General features: G+C 34.1%; 4 protein-coding genes across 7 annotated transcripts; 2 read left to right on the plus strand and 2 right to left on the minus strand.

The window, feature by feature from the left end:
• The first annotated feature begins 1606 nt into the window (after window positions 1–1606).
• LOC122598447 (pentatricopeptide repeat-containing protein At1g61870, mitochondrial-like) lies at window positions 1607–5065 on the plus strand. Of its 2 annotated transcripts, none has more exons than XM_043771041.1 (2): window positions 1607–2944; window positions 4855–5065. In XM_043771041.1, the coding sequence occupies exon 1, from the start codon at window positions 1721–1723 to the stop codon at window positions 2927–2929; it is 1209 nt and encodes a 402-aa protein (XP_043626976.1). In that variant the 5' UTR covers window positions 1607–1720; the 3' UTR covers window positions 2930–2944; window positions 4855–5065. The 2 variants fall into 2 exon arrangements, with proteins under 2 accessions (XP_043626976.1, XP_043626977.1); XM_043771042.1 differs by lacking the exon at window positions 4855–5065 and adding an exon at window positions 4362–4707.
• On the minus strand, window positions 4044–4457 carry LOC122597049. The gene has a single exon (XM_043769687.1). It carries the CDS (start codon window positions 4455–4457, stop codon window positions 4044–4046), a length of 414 nt encoding a protein of 137 aa, XP_043625622.1.
• A 1975-nt stretch (window positions 5066–7040) lies between the features above and the next one.
• Window positions 7041–12456, minus strand: LOC122596556 (N6-mAMP deaminase). 3 transcript variants are annotated; one of them, XM_043769162.1, is made up of 11 exons: window positions 12286–12456; window positions 11436–11506; window positions 11253–11344; window positions 11106–11165; window positions 10192–10392; window positions 9749–9801; window positions 9572–9641; window positions 8462–8575; window positions 8311–8377; window positions 7554–7658; window positions 7041–7383 (listed from the first exon to the last, which is right to left on the minus strand). In XM_043769162.1, exons 1-11 carry the CDS (start codon window positions 12360–12362, stop codon window positions 7256–7258), a joined length of 1038 nt encoding a protein of 345 aa, XP_043625097.1. In that variant the 5' UTR covers window positions 12363–12456; the 3' UTR covers window positions 7041–7255. The 3 variants fall into 3 exon arrangements, with proteins under 3 accessions (XP_043625097.1, XP_043625096.1, XP_043625098.1); XM_043769161.1 differs by having other exon boundaries at window positions 9749–9825; window positions 12286–12455; XM_043769163.1 differs by lacking the exon at window positions 7554–7658 and having other exon boundaries at window positions 9749–9825.
• A 3509-nt stretch (window positions 12457–15965) lies between these two features.
• LOC122597050 lies at window positions 15966–16466 on the plus strand. The gene has a single exon (XM_043769688.1). It carries the CDS (start codon window positions 15966–15968, stop codon window positions 16464–16466), a length of 501 nt encoding a protein of 166 aa, XP_043625623.1.
• Window positions 16467–16716: the final 250 nt, after the last annotated feature.

Genomic DNA, 16716 nt, shown 5'->3' on the forward strand with positions numbered 1-16716 from the left:
ATATAAATTTTATATCATGACCATTAAACCCTTTTTTATTAACAAACTTGAATTCAAGCATCTCATATTAGTTAGCTAAAATTGCAGATTACCAAGTTACATAATTGATATTCTAAGCTACATCCCAACCAACCAAAATGATTAAAAAAAAAGAAAGAAAGAAAGATCGCTAATATGTTTTTCTGATGATACACCGCTCTGAATGATCATACGAAAGATGTTTTTTAGAAAGAATAGTAGCGAAGGCCATAAACTCGAAAAAACATAATTAGATAAGAAGATATTCTATGAAAAAAGAGTAGTTATCCGACCTTAATTAAGATCATTATCTTAAGAAAGAAATCGGATAACTATGAAAGCTATGTTTAAGGAAAAATGGGTAAACCATAATCTTCTCCTTCAAGAAAACTCTCTCTTATATAATGAGAGAAATCATTTGTTTAATCAGAATCATATCATCACAAGGTCAACCGATTAATAACAACCCTAAAACACTTCCTTGGCGTAAAGAGGCATTGCCTTACCTTCGGGGAATCGCCAATAAAACATAAAGCCAAATCCCCCTTTTCATATTAACCTTCGAATCATATTAGGCCAACGCGGTTCAGTGCACAATCATCTTCCATTTCTTAATAATTAACATATATCAAGTAATATTAAGGTTCAACGATATGCTAAATAAAATACATCACATATTAATATTCTATCTAATAGAGATGATATATTTATATGAAGATGATCATCTCATAAATAAGAAATGATATCGTCATAATAACATAAGAATCATACTTACACTAAAGAATGAGTCTTCATTATATAAAAAGAGAAGTATACAATAAATGGCGTCAAATTAGTGATTTAGAATAGTATGTGACAGTGAAAATAATGACTTATTCTAGAGAGAAGTCGGAGAGCGCACAGGATAAGTTGTGGTCTAAAAAGAAAAAGAGTATAATTGTCTAATTAATAATATTAGGTATATTTGTTATTTAAGTTTTTAGTTGGGATCTTTGTAATTTTGATAGCATATATGGGATATATGCAATTCCCCCTAATTATTATTATTATTACTATTAAATTAATAACATTGTTAATTCTTTGAATTCATCTAAAGTTCATTTCTAATTCTGTGAATTAAAAATCAAACTGACACGTCAGCCGGTTACTATTTCAAATGTTACTTTTTCTGCTAATAAACAAAAGGTGTTTTCTAAAAAGTAAAACTTTCAAAGGATATTGCTAATGTCGTGAAACCGAGTAAAGTTCAATTCTATTTTCTGCAGTTATCCCATAAAACAAAGCATCTTTTCTTTCCTTAAACTCACAGCCTTTGAAAAACCAAAAATATCTCTCTTCTTCTTTATTTACAAATTTAAACATCTTCATCTAATATACCAATAACACCTCCGTCCCAACCGCCCCACCACCGTCACAACCACCACCTCTGACATCATTAATTCCACCGTCATGGTGCCATCATATTGCGCGTGCATCGGTCTAGTTGATAAAAATAAAAACTTAATCGGAGGTATACTGAATGCAATCCTAAATCTCATACAGCTTAAAAATACAAAGGGGTTAGATTATCATCAATACATAACACAAGTCCTGTTAGACAAAAACACTTCCACACACACTCCAACTCAAAACCCTAAATTCCCAAAACCAAAACCCCCCATTTCTATCTCAAATCACAATTCATTTCTCATAAAAAAAAAAAATGGCTTGCAGGATCACCAAAAAGCTTCAATCATTAACCAAATACACTACCAACCCACGCTATTTCTCATCTTCAATCTTAAACCCTGATTCCACAACCCCACTGTCAAGCAAAGAGAAATCCAGAGCTGCACTTTCACTCCTGAAATCTGAAAAAAACCCCGAAAAGATCATCGAAATATGCCGAGCAGCCTCGCTGACACCCGATTCACATCTCGACCGCATTGCGTTTTCAACTGCCATCACTAAACTCAGAGAATTAAATTACTATGAAGGTATTCGTAATTTCATTGATGAGTTGATTAAAACTAGACCAGATTTGAATAATGAGAAGTTTATTTGTAATGCGATCGTTAGTTACGGTCAAGCGGGTTTGTTGGATAATGCATTCCAACTGTTTGATAAAATGCCTCAACTAGGTGTTGGTCAGAATGTGAAAGGGTTGAATGCGGTTTTGTTTTCGTGTGTTTTGGCTAGGAATTATGATGAGTTGAAACGGGTTTATCTTGATTTTCCTGGAAAGTATGGGGTTAAGATGAATCTTGATAGCTATAATACTGTGATTAAGGGTTTTTGTGAGTCGGGTTCTTCAAGTGCTTGCTATTCGGTTACTGCTGAAATGGTTAGGAAGAAAGTTAAGCCGAATGCGACTACTTTTGGGTTAATGATTGCCGGGTTTTATAAAGAGGAAAAGTTTGATGAAGTTGGGAGAGTGTTGGAGATGATGAAAAAACAGGATGTGGCTATTGGGCTCGGGATATATAATGTTAGGATTCAAAGTTTGTGTAAGCTTAAGAAGAGTGTTGAAGCAAAGGCTTTGCTTGATGGGCTTATCTCGAGAGGGATGAAGCCTAATGCGGTCACTTATAGTCATTTGATTCATGGGTATTGTAGGGAAGGGAAGTTGGTTGAGGCTAAGGAGTTGTTTAAGAAGATGATTGGTGGTGGGTTTAAACCTGAAAGCGATTGTTATTTTACGTTGGTTCATTATTTGTGTAAGAGTAGTGATTTTGAAGCGGCGTTGGATGTGTGCAAGAAGAGTTTGGAGAAGAATTGGGTTCCTAATTTCTCAACTATGAAGTTACTTGTTGAAGGTCTTGCAGAAAGTTCGAAAGTTGATGAGGCAAAAGAGCTTATTGGACAGATTAAAGAAAAGTTTCCAAAGAATGTCGATGCCTGGAATGAAATAGAAGAGAAGTTAGCCAAGTAGACTGCACTATACATGGTATGTCGATGATAGTATTATTATGCTCTTTGTGTTTTAATTTGGGTATTAACATCACTAGGTCTAGTGATTCTTTTGCTCTGTATTCATAATCTGGCTCGGTTTTAGGTTCTTGAATATGAAATTTTGTATTCATATTTGGCAAGACTTGAAATGTTTTCTTTGTTTTATGCTTTAACATATGAGAAAAGGTGCCTATTTTGATGCTCCAACTCAAAATTGCAGCCATTAGCATGTATCCAAGCTTCTATACATTTAAGTTATTTAATAGCTTCCGCTGCTGATCTCATTTGAATGAGAAGACTACAGATGAATGCTTGATTTATATTCTTTATTTTCTTAGTTTGTTAGAAGCAATAAAGACCTAAGCCACATGATAACAGAATATAAAAAGCTTGAAATTAGAGGTGGTCGTTATGACCATTTATCTCAAACGGGTCACAAAAATATTAAACATACCAGCTTAGGGGGGGAAGTTCAGATGGGCTATCGTGTCAAAAAGGTTGGATTTCATCGAAACTCCAACATATACGCATACAATCTCTAGGTCGTAATATTGAAATGCATATCGTATAACTTTTTGCATTCATGACTATTACATTCATTCTTATTAGAAGTTTAAAGAAATGAACCACATTTGCGGGTCAGCACACCTGACATGGCCCATTTAGACCCTAAGAGTTAGGCGTAAACAAGGCCCATTTGAACTTGTTTTGGCTTTAACCCGCTACCAACCCTTAGCACATATCTTTAGAAAGTAGTATAAACAAACAGTAATCTTTTCTATGTTTCGCAGATATAATATTTGCTAACAGACATTTCTGAAATAAAAATAATAGCTGGTGCGTACTGTGTAGAGAGTTGTGATCATGGATTGATTTTATTGCTGAATATACCATTGATATCATTTGTTTGGTGATCATATGATCTTGATGTATCTTGCTTTCTAATAGTTACACCCTAAATTGTTGGAAAATGATATTCCTACAACACATTTTAGCCATCTACAACAATACCTGCATCATGCAGTTTTATTCTGTGCATAAAATATATACATTCGTTGTACATGGCAAAATTCCGTTGTAGAAATATTACTTCCTTAAATTGTTTTGCTATCACTTGGGAGATTCTGGTAATTGAAACCAGGAATCTTGTTTCCACAGTGGTGGTGGTTGTGGTGACTATCAGCAACATCCACCATGGTACAGACCCTTGGCAAAAACTTATCATTGCTGCTACCCTTTGTCTTCTTCCCCCGCCATTTAATTTTCAAGAATCCAAAACCGGACCAAAAGTTGAGACCACCACTGCCACAATTCTTTCTATTAGGATCCAAAGACTTGCTTTCAAAGTCAAGACGATCGCCCCCACTGTCTGTGTCAAGTCTTTTGAAATACTCAATCTCTTTCATCAACAGGTTACCCACCGTGCCACGTGTTCCTATCTTAATCGGAACTGCATCGCTGCCCTTCTTTTCTGGTAACATGGTGGCACTGGCATCTATATGCAACATGAGCTTTTGGTAATAATGTGTTTAAAATGTAAAAGGTGGTGTTGATTGCTGTTTTTAAGTCTTTATCCAAGGTGGGAAAGCTTACTTTCGGTTGGTAAATCCCTTTTTACAACAATAAAAACACCAATGATACTTTTGCTTTGGTGCACTGTACACCTCTTCTTTGGCTTTTGTAAAGTATCTGGTCCATATCGAGGCTATGGTTTTTGTAATTTGGTTTATGATAGTCAATGGACGATAATTAGCTATAAATCTTAAACTAAATTACCCGTTATAATTATATAATGCACTCAAATTAGATGAATCCATGTGTATCCGTTTCCCAATTAATTACATTAACGTATTAGATTTTTTTGAAATAGTGTGTTCTGAATCACAATTTAAATTATCATACAAGGTTAAGTGTCACTCAAGATTGACTATATCGTCCCGGGCATGTCCAGTAGAGGAGCTATGTGGTGATCAAGGGTTGCCATGACAAGCACGATTTTTATAGAACTTTATATTTTTAGTACTATTTCTATGTATTTATTCAATTTTAAGGTAATTGGCAATTTCGGACTAATGTAATTGAGTTTAATAGTTTATATTAACACTTATTAGTATCATGAAAACTGTTTGACGACCTTGGAATAAAAATCTTGTGTCAAACTTAAAGTGTCATGGAATTTGAATGTTCAACCTTTGTCTTTTTAAATTAGAAAGTTTTAAATTTCATACAACCCATCCTTAAAGCATAGGTGAAGAGGATAGGTGATCACCAATAGAGATAGATGAAAGTGTTAAAAGATGACATAGTGAAAGGTAAGTGATGTTTAACTAGATGAAAGCTTTCACCTATCTCACCTTCTATTTTATTAAGTTTTTTATTGTTATTTTACTTTGATTGGTTATTTAGTTATATTGTTAGGTATCAAATTTGAATAATGTGAGGTTCACATGATTGGTGAATGATTAAACGGAAAAAGAAATAGCGAAGGGAATGAGAAAGTGAACTTGATTTGGCAAGCAAAAGTATAAGTAAAATAGGTGAACGGTTACGAATGGTCTAAAGTTCAAACTGCGAGTTGATCTAGCTTAGGTTGCCACATCAATTAACATATTAGATAGTTTAGTATAAACATCATTGTAGATAGGTAAGCAAGTATACTAATTAAACTACAATTGTATTTTTTTTTTTTTTTGAAAGGTGAATTTCGCTTGAAATTTCGTGTCGCAATTCAACAGCGAGCTGTCTATCATACGTTGTCTTTACCGGGTCCGCGCTAAAGAGCTCTCTCGAAGTAGAAATGCCTATTTCATATACCCAATGGGGGAAAACCTCCTACTAATCCGCCCGAAGGCATGACGATTAATAAGGGTAAACCGTGAACCTGACCCTCATAGAAGAACTACCTATATCTCAAAGTTAGTGGAATGAAAATTCGAACCTGAGACCTATAGGTTATCAGAGGAACTCCAAACCACTACACCAACTACAATTACCACGTTTCAGATTGGTTAACCTTTTGTGTCATTAAATAATATGTTTCAGGTTACTAGTGATTGCTCAAACGTCCTGCACAACACGAAAGAGTGGCAAACTTAAGAAATCGTATAAGAGTATGCAACATCATTACACACTATCCTTATGTTTAGAAAACTGGAAAATTTATAATAGTGTTTTTCTTTGGACTTGCACGTCCCCTTTTCTAAGTAAATCTGACCCTGTTGGTAACATGTTAAAAATTTATTTATTTGATACGAATCCGTTTGTGTTATTGCAAGATGTTTTTTCTAAACCAAAAGCTTAAGGATCTAATATTGATGTATGTGTAATCACTATTCTACCCCTGCGCGTTTGATGGTTCTAATTTCTAAAATGGTTAAATTCAAATGTAGATCAAAATTTTGATTTTAAAATAAATTTCAGTTTATTTGTCAAGACAAACGGGCTTTGCCGACAATTGACTTACGACTATGGATCAATGGTCGATGGAGTACTATGGTGGAATGTAAAGACTTATTAGTTATGACTCTAAAAATATTTTTTTGTTTCTTAAGCATCTAACTAATGTTGACTTTGTTATATGTTACTTAAGTTACTCAAATGTAAACATCAAGACAATGTCAAATACTTTATGGTTTAGTATCCGAAAGTGTAAAGAACGTTTACACATTTTCTATTGTATGAATGAAACTTACATTTGGTATATTGTAGGAAGAAACTTTGTAAAACTATTCAAATTATGTAACATTTTTATATGCACCAATCAAAAACTTACACGTGGCAGCTCATATCTTTTGCCACGTATACAATTTTACATTATTTGAACAATTTTCGAAAATTTCTTCCTATTATGTACCAAATATAAGTTACATTTATACAATAGTAAAAGTATAAAGGTTACTTTCACTCCTAGATACTAAACCCAATACTTAATAAAGGAACGAAGATATCATACATGTTTTGAATTTTGAAATGATCACTTTCCTGGCCCATCATGCTGTAGTTTTACACCTACAGCATAATTTTTCTCACGAGGCTAACAGTGCATCTTCATTTATTGTCAAAATATTTAGGAAGCACAAATACAGATGATATAAAACATTAAAACCTATCCACATTTAGTGAGATATAGACCACATTAAAAGATCCAAAATATCTGTTCGTACCCTTTCTTGGTCATTGTAACTTTCAACTTTCAAAACTAAAATAGTATAGTCTAAAAAACTGAAAGCACATTTTGACACCATTTTGTTCCAGAAAGAATGTATAGCAATATCACAATATCCATCGTCTTATACCGTGGGCATTTCTAATTGTACTCTAGCGTCTCAGCGGCTGATTCAAAAACCTTGATCAGTTCCTTCTGTACTGCATTTCCAGCGTATATATAATCAACAGCCTTTCGTGCTAGTTGAAACATTTCTGCTTTTCCAAGACCTAAGATGACAAAAATCACTGTCATTCATAGAACCACATCTCTAGGATTCAAGCAACCTAGATGCCTAGGAGGTACGATTTTGAGTTTTATGGCACCCTTCGGACATCTAGGGTAAATGACTTCAAAGGTCCGGATTTGTTTAATGTTCGAAATTAAAAAATATAACTACCGAAAGTAGAGGATGCAAGGGCATATTCATTGGAAAGATTCGTGGAGAACACCCCCGAGTCATCCGTGCAAAGGACTATCGGATGATTTGCCTTGTAAAGGTTACCTATAAATAAACACGAGGATGTTATGGGTTCTATACGTTTACATCAGAGGTGGCAGTCTCAAAGAAGTTGTATTAAAAGCATATGAATCACAAAAGGTAAAATATTAGCTAAAAATGGTATGTCTCTAACTTGTTGAAAGAGTCGAAAGTCACCTAAAGTGTGTATTCAACAACCTCCTAATTCCTATATATAAAGAATTATAACATTATTGTATAGTTTATGTAATCAAATTTCACAAATTAACTATAACTAAAAAAGGACATAGGAGAGTAGACAGGTGAGCTAGACCCATCTTGACCCATTTGATCTGCTACCCAACTTACCCACCCTACCAGTTAGTGTTCCACCTTCAGTTTAGATCAATATGTAATTTGTAAGTCTCCATTGTTGTCTATGTTCACGTAAAGTGAAATGGATCAAGATGGTGGTCTCGTCTTTGTTTTCGCTCACATCAAAAGGAAGGGATTAACTTTCACATCTTCATTCTTCATTTTGCTGTCCCATGTTTGTTTTCCCTCAATAAGAAACATATCTACATTCTCATTACATATAAATGAGACTCACAACATAAAGTGATTGCATTTGTAGTCCTTGTTAGTTATTTCTAGCTCTTCAAGGCTTCACATAAAAACCAATAAATCAGAAACTAACCAAAATGATGAACATCCATGGAAGAAATTGTCTCAGTTCGGATGTTGGAAGTTAAACATATTTCAACCTGCATATTTGTTAAAAGGAAATGTTTATATAAGATAGCTGAACAACAAACGTATCATCAACAAAGTATGGAACAGGAATATACAGGTATCTTGGAAGACTTAAGTTTCCTCCATTCTTCATCTTCAAAGCAACATGCATGTCCAATTCTACCAGGAAGAAAGTCGAGCATCTCTTGGATTTCAACCGAATTAGGTACCTAAAGCCACTACGTCCGGGTACTAAACTAGTCATTACTATAATCTCAGATATAAACATTTAAATAAAGTTCACTTTCTATAAGCTTCCAAAGTTTTCAATATGAACTGTATATTATGACTAGTTTCCCATTATTTATTATCCAATGATGCATACCGGATACGTATATTACCATGATAGATATTATGATCAATTTTTTTGATTTGTAACTGTTAAGTGGCAAATATATATACACTGGCATAGTATACAGATTAATTTCAATCATCATCTATCTCATATGCTATAAGAGTGTAATGAAGACGTTTTATAATGGTCTTAACGGCTGTTATAACGACCGTTATAACGGTAACGGAGGTCTGCCGTTACGTTAAGTGCATTGTAGGGTAAATTTAACGGCCCAGCCAATAACGGTCAAATAACGGTATTTAACGGGATTTAACGGTCATAACGGTCAAGAAAGTCAAATAACGGACTGACTTTTAAACAAACAATTTGACTTTTAAAAAAAAAAAAGAAGAAAAGGGACGTTTTGGTAGAAGATAAAGAGAAGAATAGAAACTGACAAAGCCTTGATGAGTGTACTATATATTTAATTTAATATCAAAATAGTACACAAAGTTGAGCACTTGAGATTTACAGCTGTAACAATGTACTTTTCTTATATAATAACCACTAATAATAATATGTAATACAGAATCTTTGTACAATAAGCTTTTTAACTTTTCAGGTTATTGATTTGTTTTATTAAGATCTGGTTTTTGCTTCAATTTAGGTACACTATCATTGTAGATTTTATAGTTATTCACTAATTTTGCTAATATATATATTTTTAAATAAATTCCTTTATATTTTATAGTCTCCGTTATAACGCTGCGAAATAAAATTTAACCTTAAAGGTCGTTGACCGTCGAGTGACCGCGAAACGTTATTTACAACCTTGTATAATAACCATTCGTTTGGAAGCTAAACATAAATATCAAAGAGAAAAGAGATAGACCTCGCCACAATGAAGTGTTACAGGAAGACCTTGTTCTTTAGCAAACTTTAAAGCCGGGAGAAATGTTGCCCTGGAAATTTATAAAGAATCTCGAAGATGTACGCATATTTCAGGACTACAAATTACAATACAATATCTATGAGCTAAAGAGCAAAACTTTTGTAGTTTGGTCTATACCATTCACCAACATTTGGATTGCCAGAAAGGTCGATCCCAATAACACCCATATCCTTCATTTCCAAAGCAAGATTGATCTAAAACATTATAGATTCAAGACAAACGAATACCAACACTATGGGCTTTTAGAAAGTAAAAACAAGAGGTAGCAGAAGTGCAGAACCAGCTTGAAAATATACTTTTGGAGAATATTTTCGAGATGGAGACTTTTAACCATTTTATGATTTACATTATTCAGTAAATAACTTTTTTTAATGTACAATTTAAGGATTTAATGTATTAAAAAAACAATTTTAGAGAATATGAGCACGAATGACCCATTGGATCCAACAGACCCTTATAAATAATCAAAAGCACAATCCACATCAACTCTTTCTATGTAAATGGGTCGACATTGCCACCTCTATGAATTTGTAAATTAAAAACGAATTCCCCAAACATACAGTTTCCATTGCAGCTGCAGTGGATTCACGACGATCAATGCTGAGCAGAAGTCTGACATATATCATTTTTCCTGTTCTAGCTGGACATTTCTCAAGATCATTTAAAGAAAAGTTGATGTCAAGACTACTACTCGCAGATCTAAAACCTTCCACAACAGCTTCTACGTATGACCGCTTGCTCATACCTATAGAATCATTTCCCTGTATAATTTGATTAGAGTTAGTCCATGAGTTTGGCTATCTGTTTAGAAATCAAGGCAGCCATCTTGTTTAAATTGGTCAACAATCTCTCTGTACACAACATAAGTTGTATTTATTCATTAATCTTTCATGTTTGTGCTGGCAGACCCATCATTATTGATCAGGGTATTCGTTACTATAACAAAGTTTTTCAATGATGCCCTAAGCGGTTGCAAGATGGGTGGGTTGGGCATGTTAGATAACGGATTAAAGGGTTAGGGTTAAAACAGACTGCATCTCGACTCAGGTCTGGTTGGGTTTGACCTTCTATCTTTTGTCCATTATGTTATAAAATATTTAAAGCATTAAATATAGTTACAAAACAAAACTTGTGCAATGATAATTATAAGTTATGAATAAATAATTTAGAAGGTTGCATTCTTCATAATTTACACATTTATGACCTGTTTCCTTTAAAGTCAGCTACTTTGCTCGCTGGGTTAGATATAAACATTAGCAAAACTTACAACTTTTAGGCAAACTGACCCAAATTGTATGAGTAGACTCAATACAATAGCAAGTTAGCAACTTTTAAACTATTTACACTACAAAGTTATACCTGAGTTGTGCCAGTGACCATAGGAACCTAACTTGTTATCTGACTAACAACCTTTCAAGTTCCAACCAATCAAAATTGCGTTACCTATTTAAGCAAAGTTATAATGTTCAAGTACCTTTGGAGTTGTTCTTAACTCTAAATAAACCACATTCTCAGCTGCAAAATCTTCAACAACCTTTAAAACATGAGGGAAAATAGAGATAAGTCGACCGTACATGATGACAACGCAAAGGTATATATGTCAAGTTGGAAACTAGCATACTTCTTTTGTAATTCTTGCTATTGTTTGGTGGTCAGTGGTAACCATATGAATAAGATCAAACAACTTGAACACTTCCCGTAGTGATCGATCATCTAAATGTGGAATATGAAACCAATTACCATAATAAAAATGAAAGAAAATATTAAAAGTATACATGTAGAACATGCGCAAAAGAATGCATACTTTTCCGAATAACATGCTCAAAATCAGAAAAGACAACGGTGCCCTTTTTATCCAATTCTTGAGCAAGTTCTCTGTTCACAATTCAAAATTTATTGAGAAACTATTTACTAAGCCAATATACATCAATTGCAACACAAAATAATAAATAATGGTTGATGATTAGTCCAAATATCAACAAGAATCAATATTACATCAAACTGCACTTTTAGTCATGACCAAATATATATGTTTAGTAACTAGCAACTTACTTTTTTGTCAGGAAAGAAAGTAGAGTTGGCTTAGTTTATCTCTCAAGGCAATTTTTGGAAAGCAAATTAGTTTATTTTACCACTTTACAAGCTTATCAACTTGAGTTAGGCTTTTTTTGGCAAGGGACTTTTAGGAACTTTTAAGAGCTTATTGCTCCAAACTTTTAAAAAACCCCATTTAGATATATAGCCTCGTTTGGATATGGTATTAGGAAGAAAAAAAAATCGACCCTGAAAAGCTGTCAAAAGCCTTTAAAGGTCTTTATAGTAAAAGCAAATGTTTAGACAAAATCCCGTGCCCCAAACTCTAGCTCCAGCCCCAAGCAACAATCCCAGCTCCAATCATTGCCAAACATAGAATGCCTATATAAGTTCAAGCCGATACGCCCGGGAAATGACTAATCTAAACATCCCCTTAAAACTAAATTAATTTATCAATTGCTGGACTAGAAAATTAAGGTTTTAAAAATTAAAGTCTAAAATCATACACATATGTTGTCTAACAATACGTAATGCTCATAAGGAAATTTAAACATTCAAACTATTAGTATTAGTATTAGTATATATAACAGATATGAAAATATAGGAAAGAAAGTACATACAGTAGAGTTGAATTCCTGATGGAGCCATTAAGATGGGCATGTAATTCCACTTTTGGCATATTGATCCACCATTCCATCTTCTCTTATAATTTCTAATCCCTAATTCTTTTTACAGAATATTTCAGTTTTAGGGCACTAAATCAGACTCTTTTATTTCAGGATTTTTAGCCTTTAGAATCTTTATATTTAAAAATCTGTTTAAAACCGTTAAATAAGCCCGGTTTTATGTAAAAAAAAAGGTGCATGAACAGTCGAGCCCGATCCAACAGCCAAGTAGGCCCAGTAATAAAACATAATTAGCGATGGTTATCTAATATCATAAGACTATTAAACTAACTCCACCTAGGTGAATTGACTAAATGTATCTTTTAAATCCATTATATGAGCCATGGATGTGAATTTTTCTCAAAGACTCAGATTCGAGTCTTGATTTCACATTACATTAGGATGAGGTTGGAGGTCCAACAAATCACTGATTAAAATTGTTTTTAACACGTCTGAATCGAAATTAAGTTTAAAAAAAAAAATCTAATATGATTATCAAAACCGGATCAAATCTCAAAACAGCTTATGGAGAGGTTTAAGCTTTGATCTGTTCAAACGAGACCAAATTAATTATATGTTTCAAAAAATATATGAAAGTTAAAAAAGGAATTTCTCATATAATATTTATAATGCTATAATCATGTATGTTAGATTAATTAGTGGAGTTACAAATGGGCTAAAACTTCTTTACTAACCTTTTTAGTTAGACTAGAGTTTGTCCCTTTTTTCTTTTATACATAATTTAAAGAAAAAATATCACAAATGGTCCCTGTGGTTCTTCATATAATTAAGTTGCCCCTATCTTTTTTTTTTCATTAGAAACCATCTTTAGTTTTTCATTCTCATTACTAGCAGTCCCTACTAACTAACTTGTGTAAACTTTAACCATTAAATCCCTCATGTGCATATCACGTGAGGGTATAATCATCTTTTTGCCAACCATAGGGACTATTTGCGATAATGATATAAATTCATACATCTGCAAAAACACCCACTTCGATGAAAGTTAGAGATAAAAAAATGAAATAAAATTGCAAAAATATTAAAAATTAAAATGTGAACGAGTTTTCATCCAAATTGAATGTTATAAGGCACTTTTCCATTAAGATTAAACATGTTTGTATAATCTTTTATTATACTAAAGCGCAGTTACTATATGAAGTTATGGACGGCTAATCCTTATTCCAATCTCATTCTAATCCTAGTCTCATTCCAAAATTATATTAAAACACAATTGCTCTAATAACTGAACAATTACTTTTTACGTATATCTTCAACTTTAAGTTTTATAACCTTTTATGACTTAAAGGTTTTCAGTACGGAACCGTACCGAAACCGATTAGTACCGATACCGAAAATAACTAAAAGTGAGAACCGAATACCTTACCGATTACATGGGTACGGTACCGGTACCGGTTTTTGGGTCTCAAAACCAAATAGTACCGAAAGTAAAGAAAAAGATTGGCAAAAATAGTGTCGGATGATAGAAGCTAGCTGGGTTGGTTATTTTTATTACTAGCAACCCATCAAAACATACTTCAATAAATTTTACAGCCTTGGTATTTAAGTTTTTGATGAAAGATGGTATATATCAAGTGCCTTAATTATACAGCTACTATTTATCAACAAATATATCACTCGTAATTAAAGGGATGCAGCAAACTACTTAATTTGTTTTTATAGCGTCGTAATATTTACTCGTAGTTCAATTCATATATACAGTGATTCGAAAATGTTAAGGGACAACTCAAGTTCTCTAATATTTAGTCATTACAGTATATAATTATATATAGTATTGTTATTGTTATAGAGCATGTTTTACAGAAAATAAAACAACCTGTACATTTCATGCCAACATCACACATGACATAATTAAGCCATCCTTACATGTACAAAAGGCAACGTACTTAGAACACTAACTGCTAGTTGAATTGCAAATTAACAACTACTTAGCAAGAGGATATCATGTTTTGAAAGATACTACATTTTCGGTACTAATAATCGGTTTCCCGTACCGAACTGGTACTGAACCGATTGGTACCGAAACCGATTTTACTAAATCTCTAAAACCGATACCGATACCGAATCCCTATCGGTACCGATTTCGGTCCCGGTATCGGTTCGGTTTCGGTATTTCGGTAATCTTGCTCATCCCTACTTAAATGTATGAAAATCTAATATTGATAATCTCGTACGCCCCGTGTCTAACCTACTAATACAATGCTTGGAAAAAAACAAAGCTGAGGGGTGTGAGGGTTAAATGATAACGAGATGGGTACACGCACAATGCGGCGGCGGTGGCGGTAACGAATGATGCTAGTGGCGGTGGTTGTAACGATGTAGTTATTAATCTAAAAGTAATTGGCGTAAATGGTAGTGTAGTTATTTTATGATTACGCGATGTATCTTTTGTAATTAATTTTATTAAGAATATTATAGAGATATTAGGTATAAATATTTAAAATTAATCAATAAAGGAGATAGATAGTTTGGATAAATATATGTGTAAAGTATTTTAGGGATATCTTGGGTAGATTTGGTGTGTGAGTTAGGAATATGTTGAAAATTAAGAGTATTTTGGGTATTTTAAAGGTAGAGAGCTGAAAATAGGGGAGGATAGTTGTAACACCCATTATTCAAAATAGATAGATTAATATATATATATATATATATATAATAAGAAGTTAAACAATATTATGTAGTTTAATTAATAAGGGGCAAGGGTGTAGTCGGCTAAAACCATCGGCAAAAACCATTGGCAAATTTGGCAAATCGGCAAAACTATAGCACGTGAATCGGCAAACACAATCGGCAAGTTTTGGCAAGCAAGATCAGCTAGTTTTGGCCGATGCATATGAACGTTGGGAGCGTATGAAAGTGACCGTTTTTTTTTTTGTTTTTTGTGGAAGTGAACGTTGGAGCGTCTGTGATGTTTTTTTTTTTTTTTTTTTCCTTTTCTAACTTCTATATATTCATACACATATTTATCACATATTTACCATCTCAAACAACAAACATCTATACTATCATCAAACACCAAACTATCAAATTTCATAAGGCAAAATGTCTGACGATGAACTACCCGTGTATATATTCTTGAATTCTTGTCTTCGTCGTCATCGTCTCCTGGCAGCTTTGAGTTTTTGGCGTCTGTTGCTCTTACAGCCTTAGAACAAGACACTGCATCTTCTTCTGCACACTCATGAAGATATATTTGGAAAGACGGACACTCGGCTCATGAAAGATTGATGAACATGTACTTTGTGGATGAGCCGATGTTTGAGGACGATGTCTTTCGTACGAGATATTGTATGTCGAGGAGGTTGTTTTTGAAAATTATGGAAGATATCACTGCAGCATTTCCATGGTTTCGGTCTTCGGCGAATGCGGCGGGTATTAGAGGGTTCTCAGCGATTCAAAAGTGCACGTGCGCGCTACGGCAACTAGCGTACGGCAACCTCGCCGACAACTATGATGAGAGGTTGTCGTTCTCTACTAGAACGGCTCATGAGTGTCTAGACAATTTTTGCATCGCCATAAAGTATCTTTATGGTGAAGAGTATTTGCGTTCTCCGAATAGCCACGATGTTGCGCGTTTATATGAGGCGCATGAAGCCTGACATCATTTTCCTGGCATGATCGGTAGCATCGACTGTACCCACTGGAGTTGGAGAAATTGTCCACATAGTTTGCATGGGCAATACCACCGGGGTGATCATGAACGCCCGACTATCATACTTGAGGCCGTTGCTTCCTATGATTTATGGTTTTGGCATGCGTATTTCGGTGTTGCGGGCTCAAACAATGATATCAATGTTTTGAAGCAATCGCCATTGTTTATTCCCGAAGTGAATGGGAAGTCTCCTGAGTACGACTTTACCGTAAACGGGTACCGTTACGACAGAGGATACTATCTAGGGGATGATATTAACCCACCATGGTCTTGTTTTCTGAAGGCGTATGCATACCCGGTCGCGAGAAAGGAGAAGATAATGAAGAAACTCCAAGAGTCCGCGAGAAAAGACGTTGAGCGAGCATTCGGGTTTCTGAAGAACAAGTGGGCTATCATCGAACGACTGGCACGGATGAAGGACAAAGAAAAGATCACTAACGCAATGTTATTTTACATAACATGATACTCAAGGACGACGGCAACGCGATATCACCGGTGTACATCAGGGATCCTTCTAACGATATTCGTGTTACCGACCCTAATTTTCTCCATCACTTACGTAACGAAGAGACGCATTACATGTTACGTCGTGATATTACGGATCACGTGGGAGATCTAGATATCGATGTTTAGTGATCTTGTTTTTTTATTTTTAAGCATTTGTGTGTTTTATGTTTTAAATAAATGCAATGTTTTAATTAGTTGTATTGTGT

This window comes from Erigeron canadensis, chromosome 4, assembly GCF_010389155.1.
Source record: "Erigeron canadensis isolate Cc75 chromosome 4, C_canadensis_v1, whole genome shotgun sequence".
NCBI classification, from domain to species: Eukaryota; Viridiplantae; Streptophyta; class Magnoliopsida; order Asterales; family Asteraceae; genus Erigeron; species Erigeron canadensis.

Excerpts from the sequence above, each read along its gene's own strand:
- LOC122598447 (XM_043771041.1), top strand. The coding sequence starts at position 1,721 with ATGGCTTGCAGGATCACCAAAAAGCTTCAATCATTAACCAAATACACT.
- LOC122597049 (XM_043769687.1), bottom strand. The coding sequence starts at position 4,457 with ATGTTGCATATAGATGCCAGTGCCACCATGTTACCAGAAAAGAAGGGC.
- LOC122596556 (XM_043769161.1), bottom strand. The coding sequence starts at position 12,362 with ATGGAATGGTGGATCAATATGCCAAAAGTGGAATTACATGCCCATCTT. Across the intron at positions 9,642-9,748 it reads AATCCAAATGTTGGTGAATG|GGCAACATTTCTCCCGGCTT; the intron begins GTATAGACCAAA and ends ATAAATTTCCAG. Across the intron at positions 8,378-8,461 it reads TTAAGTCTTCCAAGATACCT|GTTGAAATATGTTTAACTTC; the intron begins GTATATTCCTGT and ends ACAAATATGCAG.
- LOC122597050 (XM_043769688.1), top strand. The coding sequence starts at position 15,966 with ATGATCGGTAGCATCGACTGTACCCACTGGAGTTGGAGAAATTGTCCA.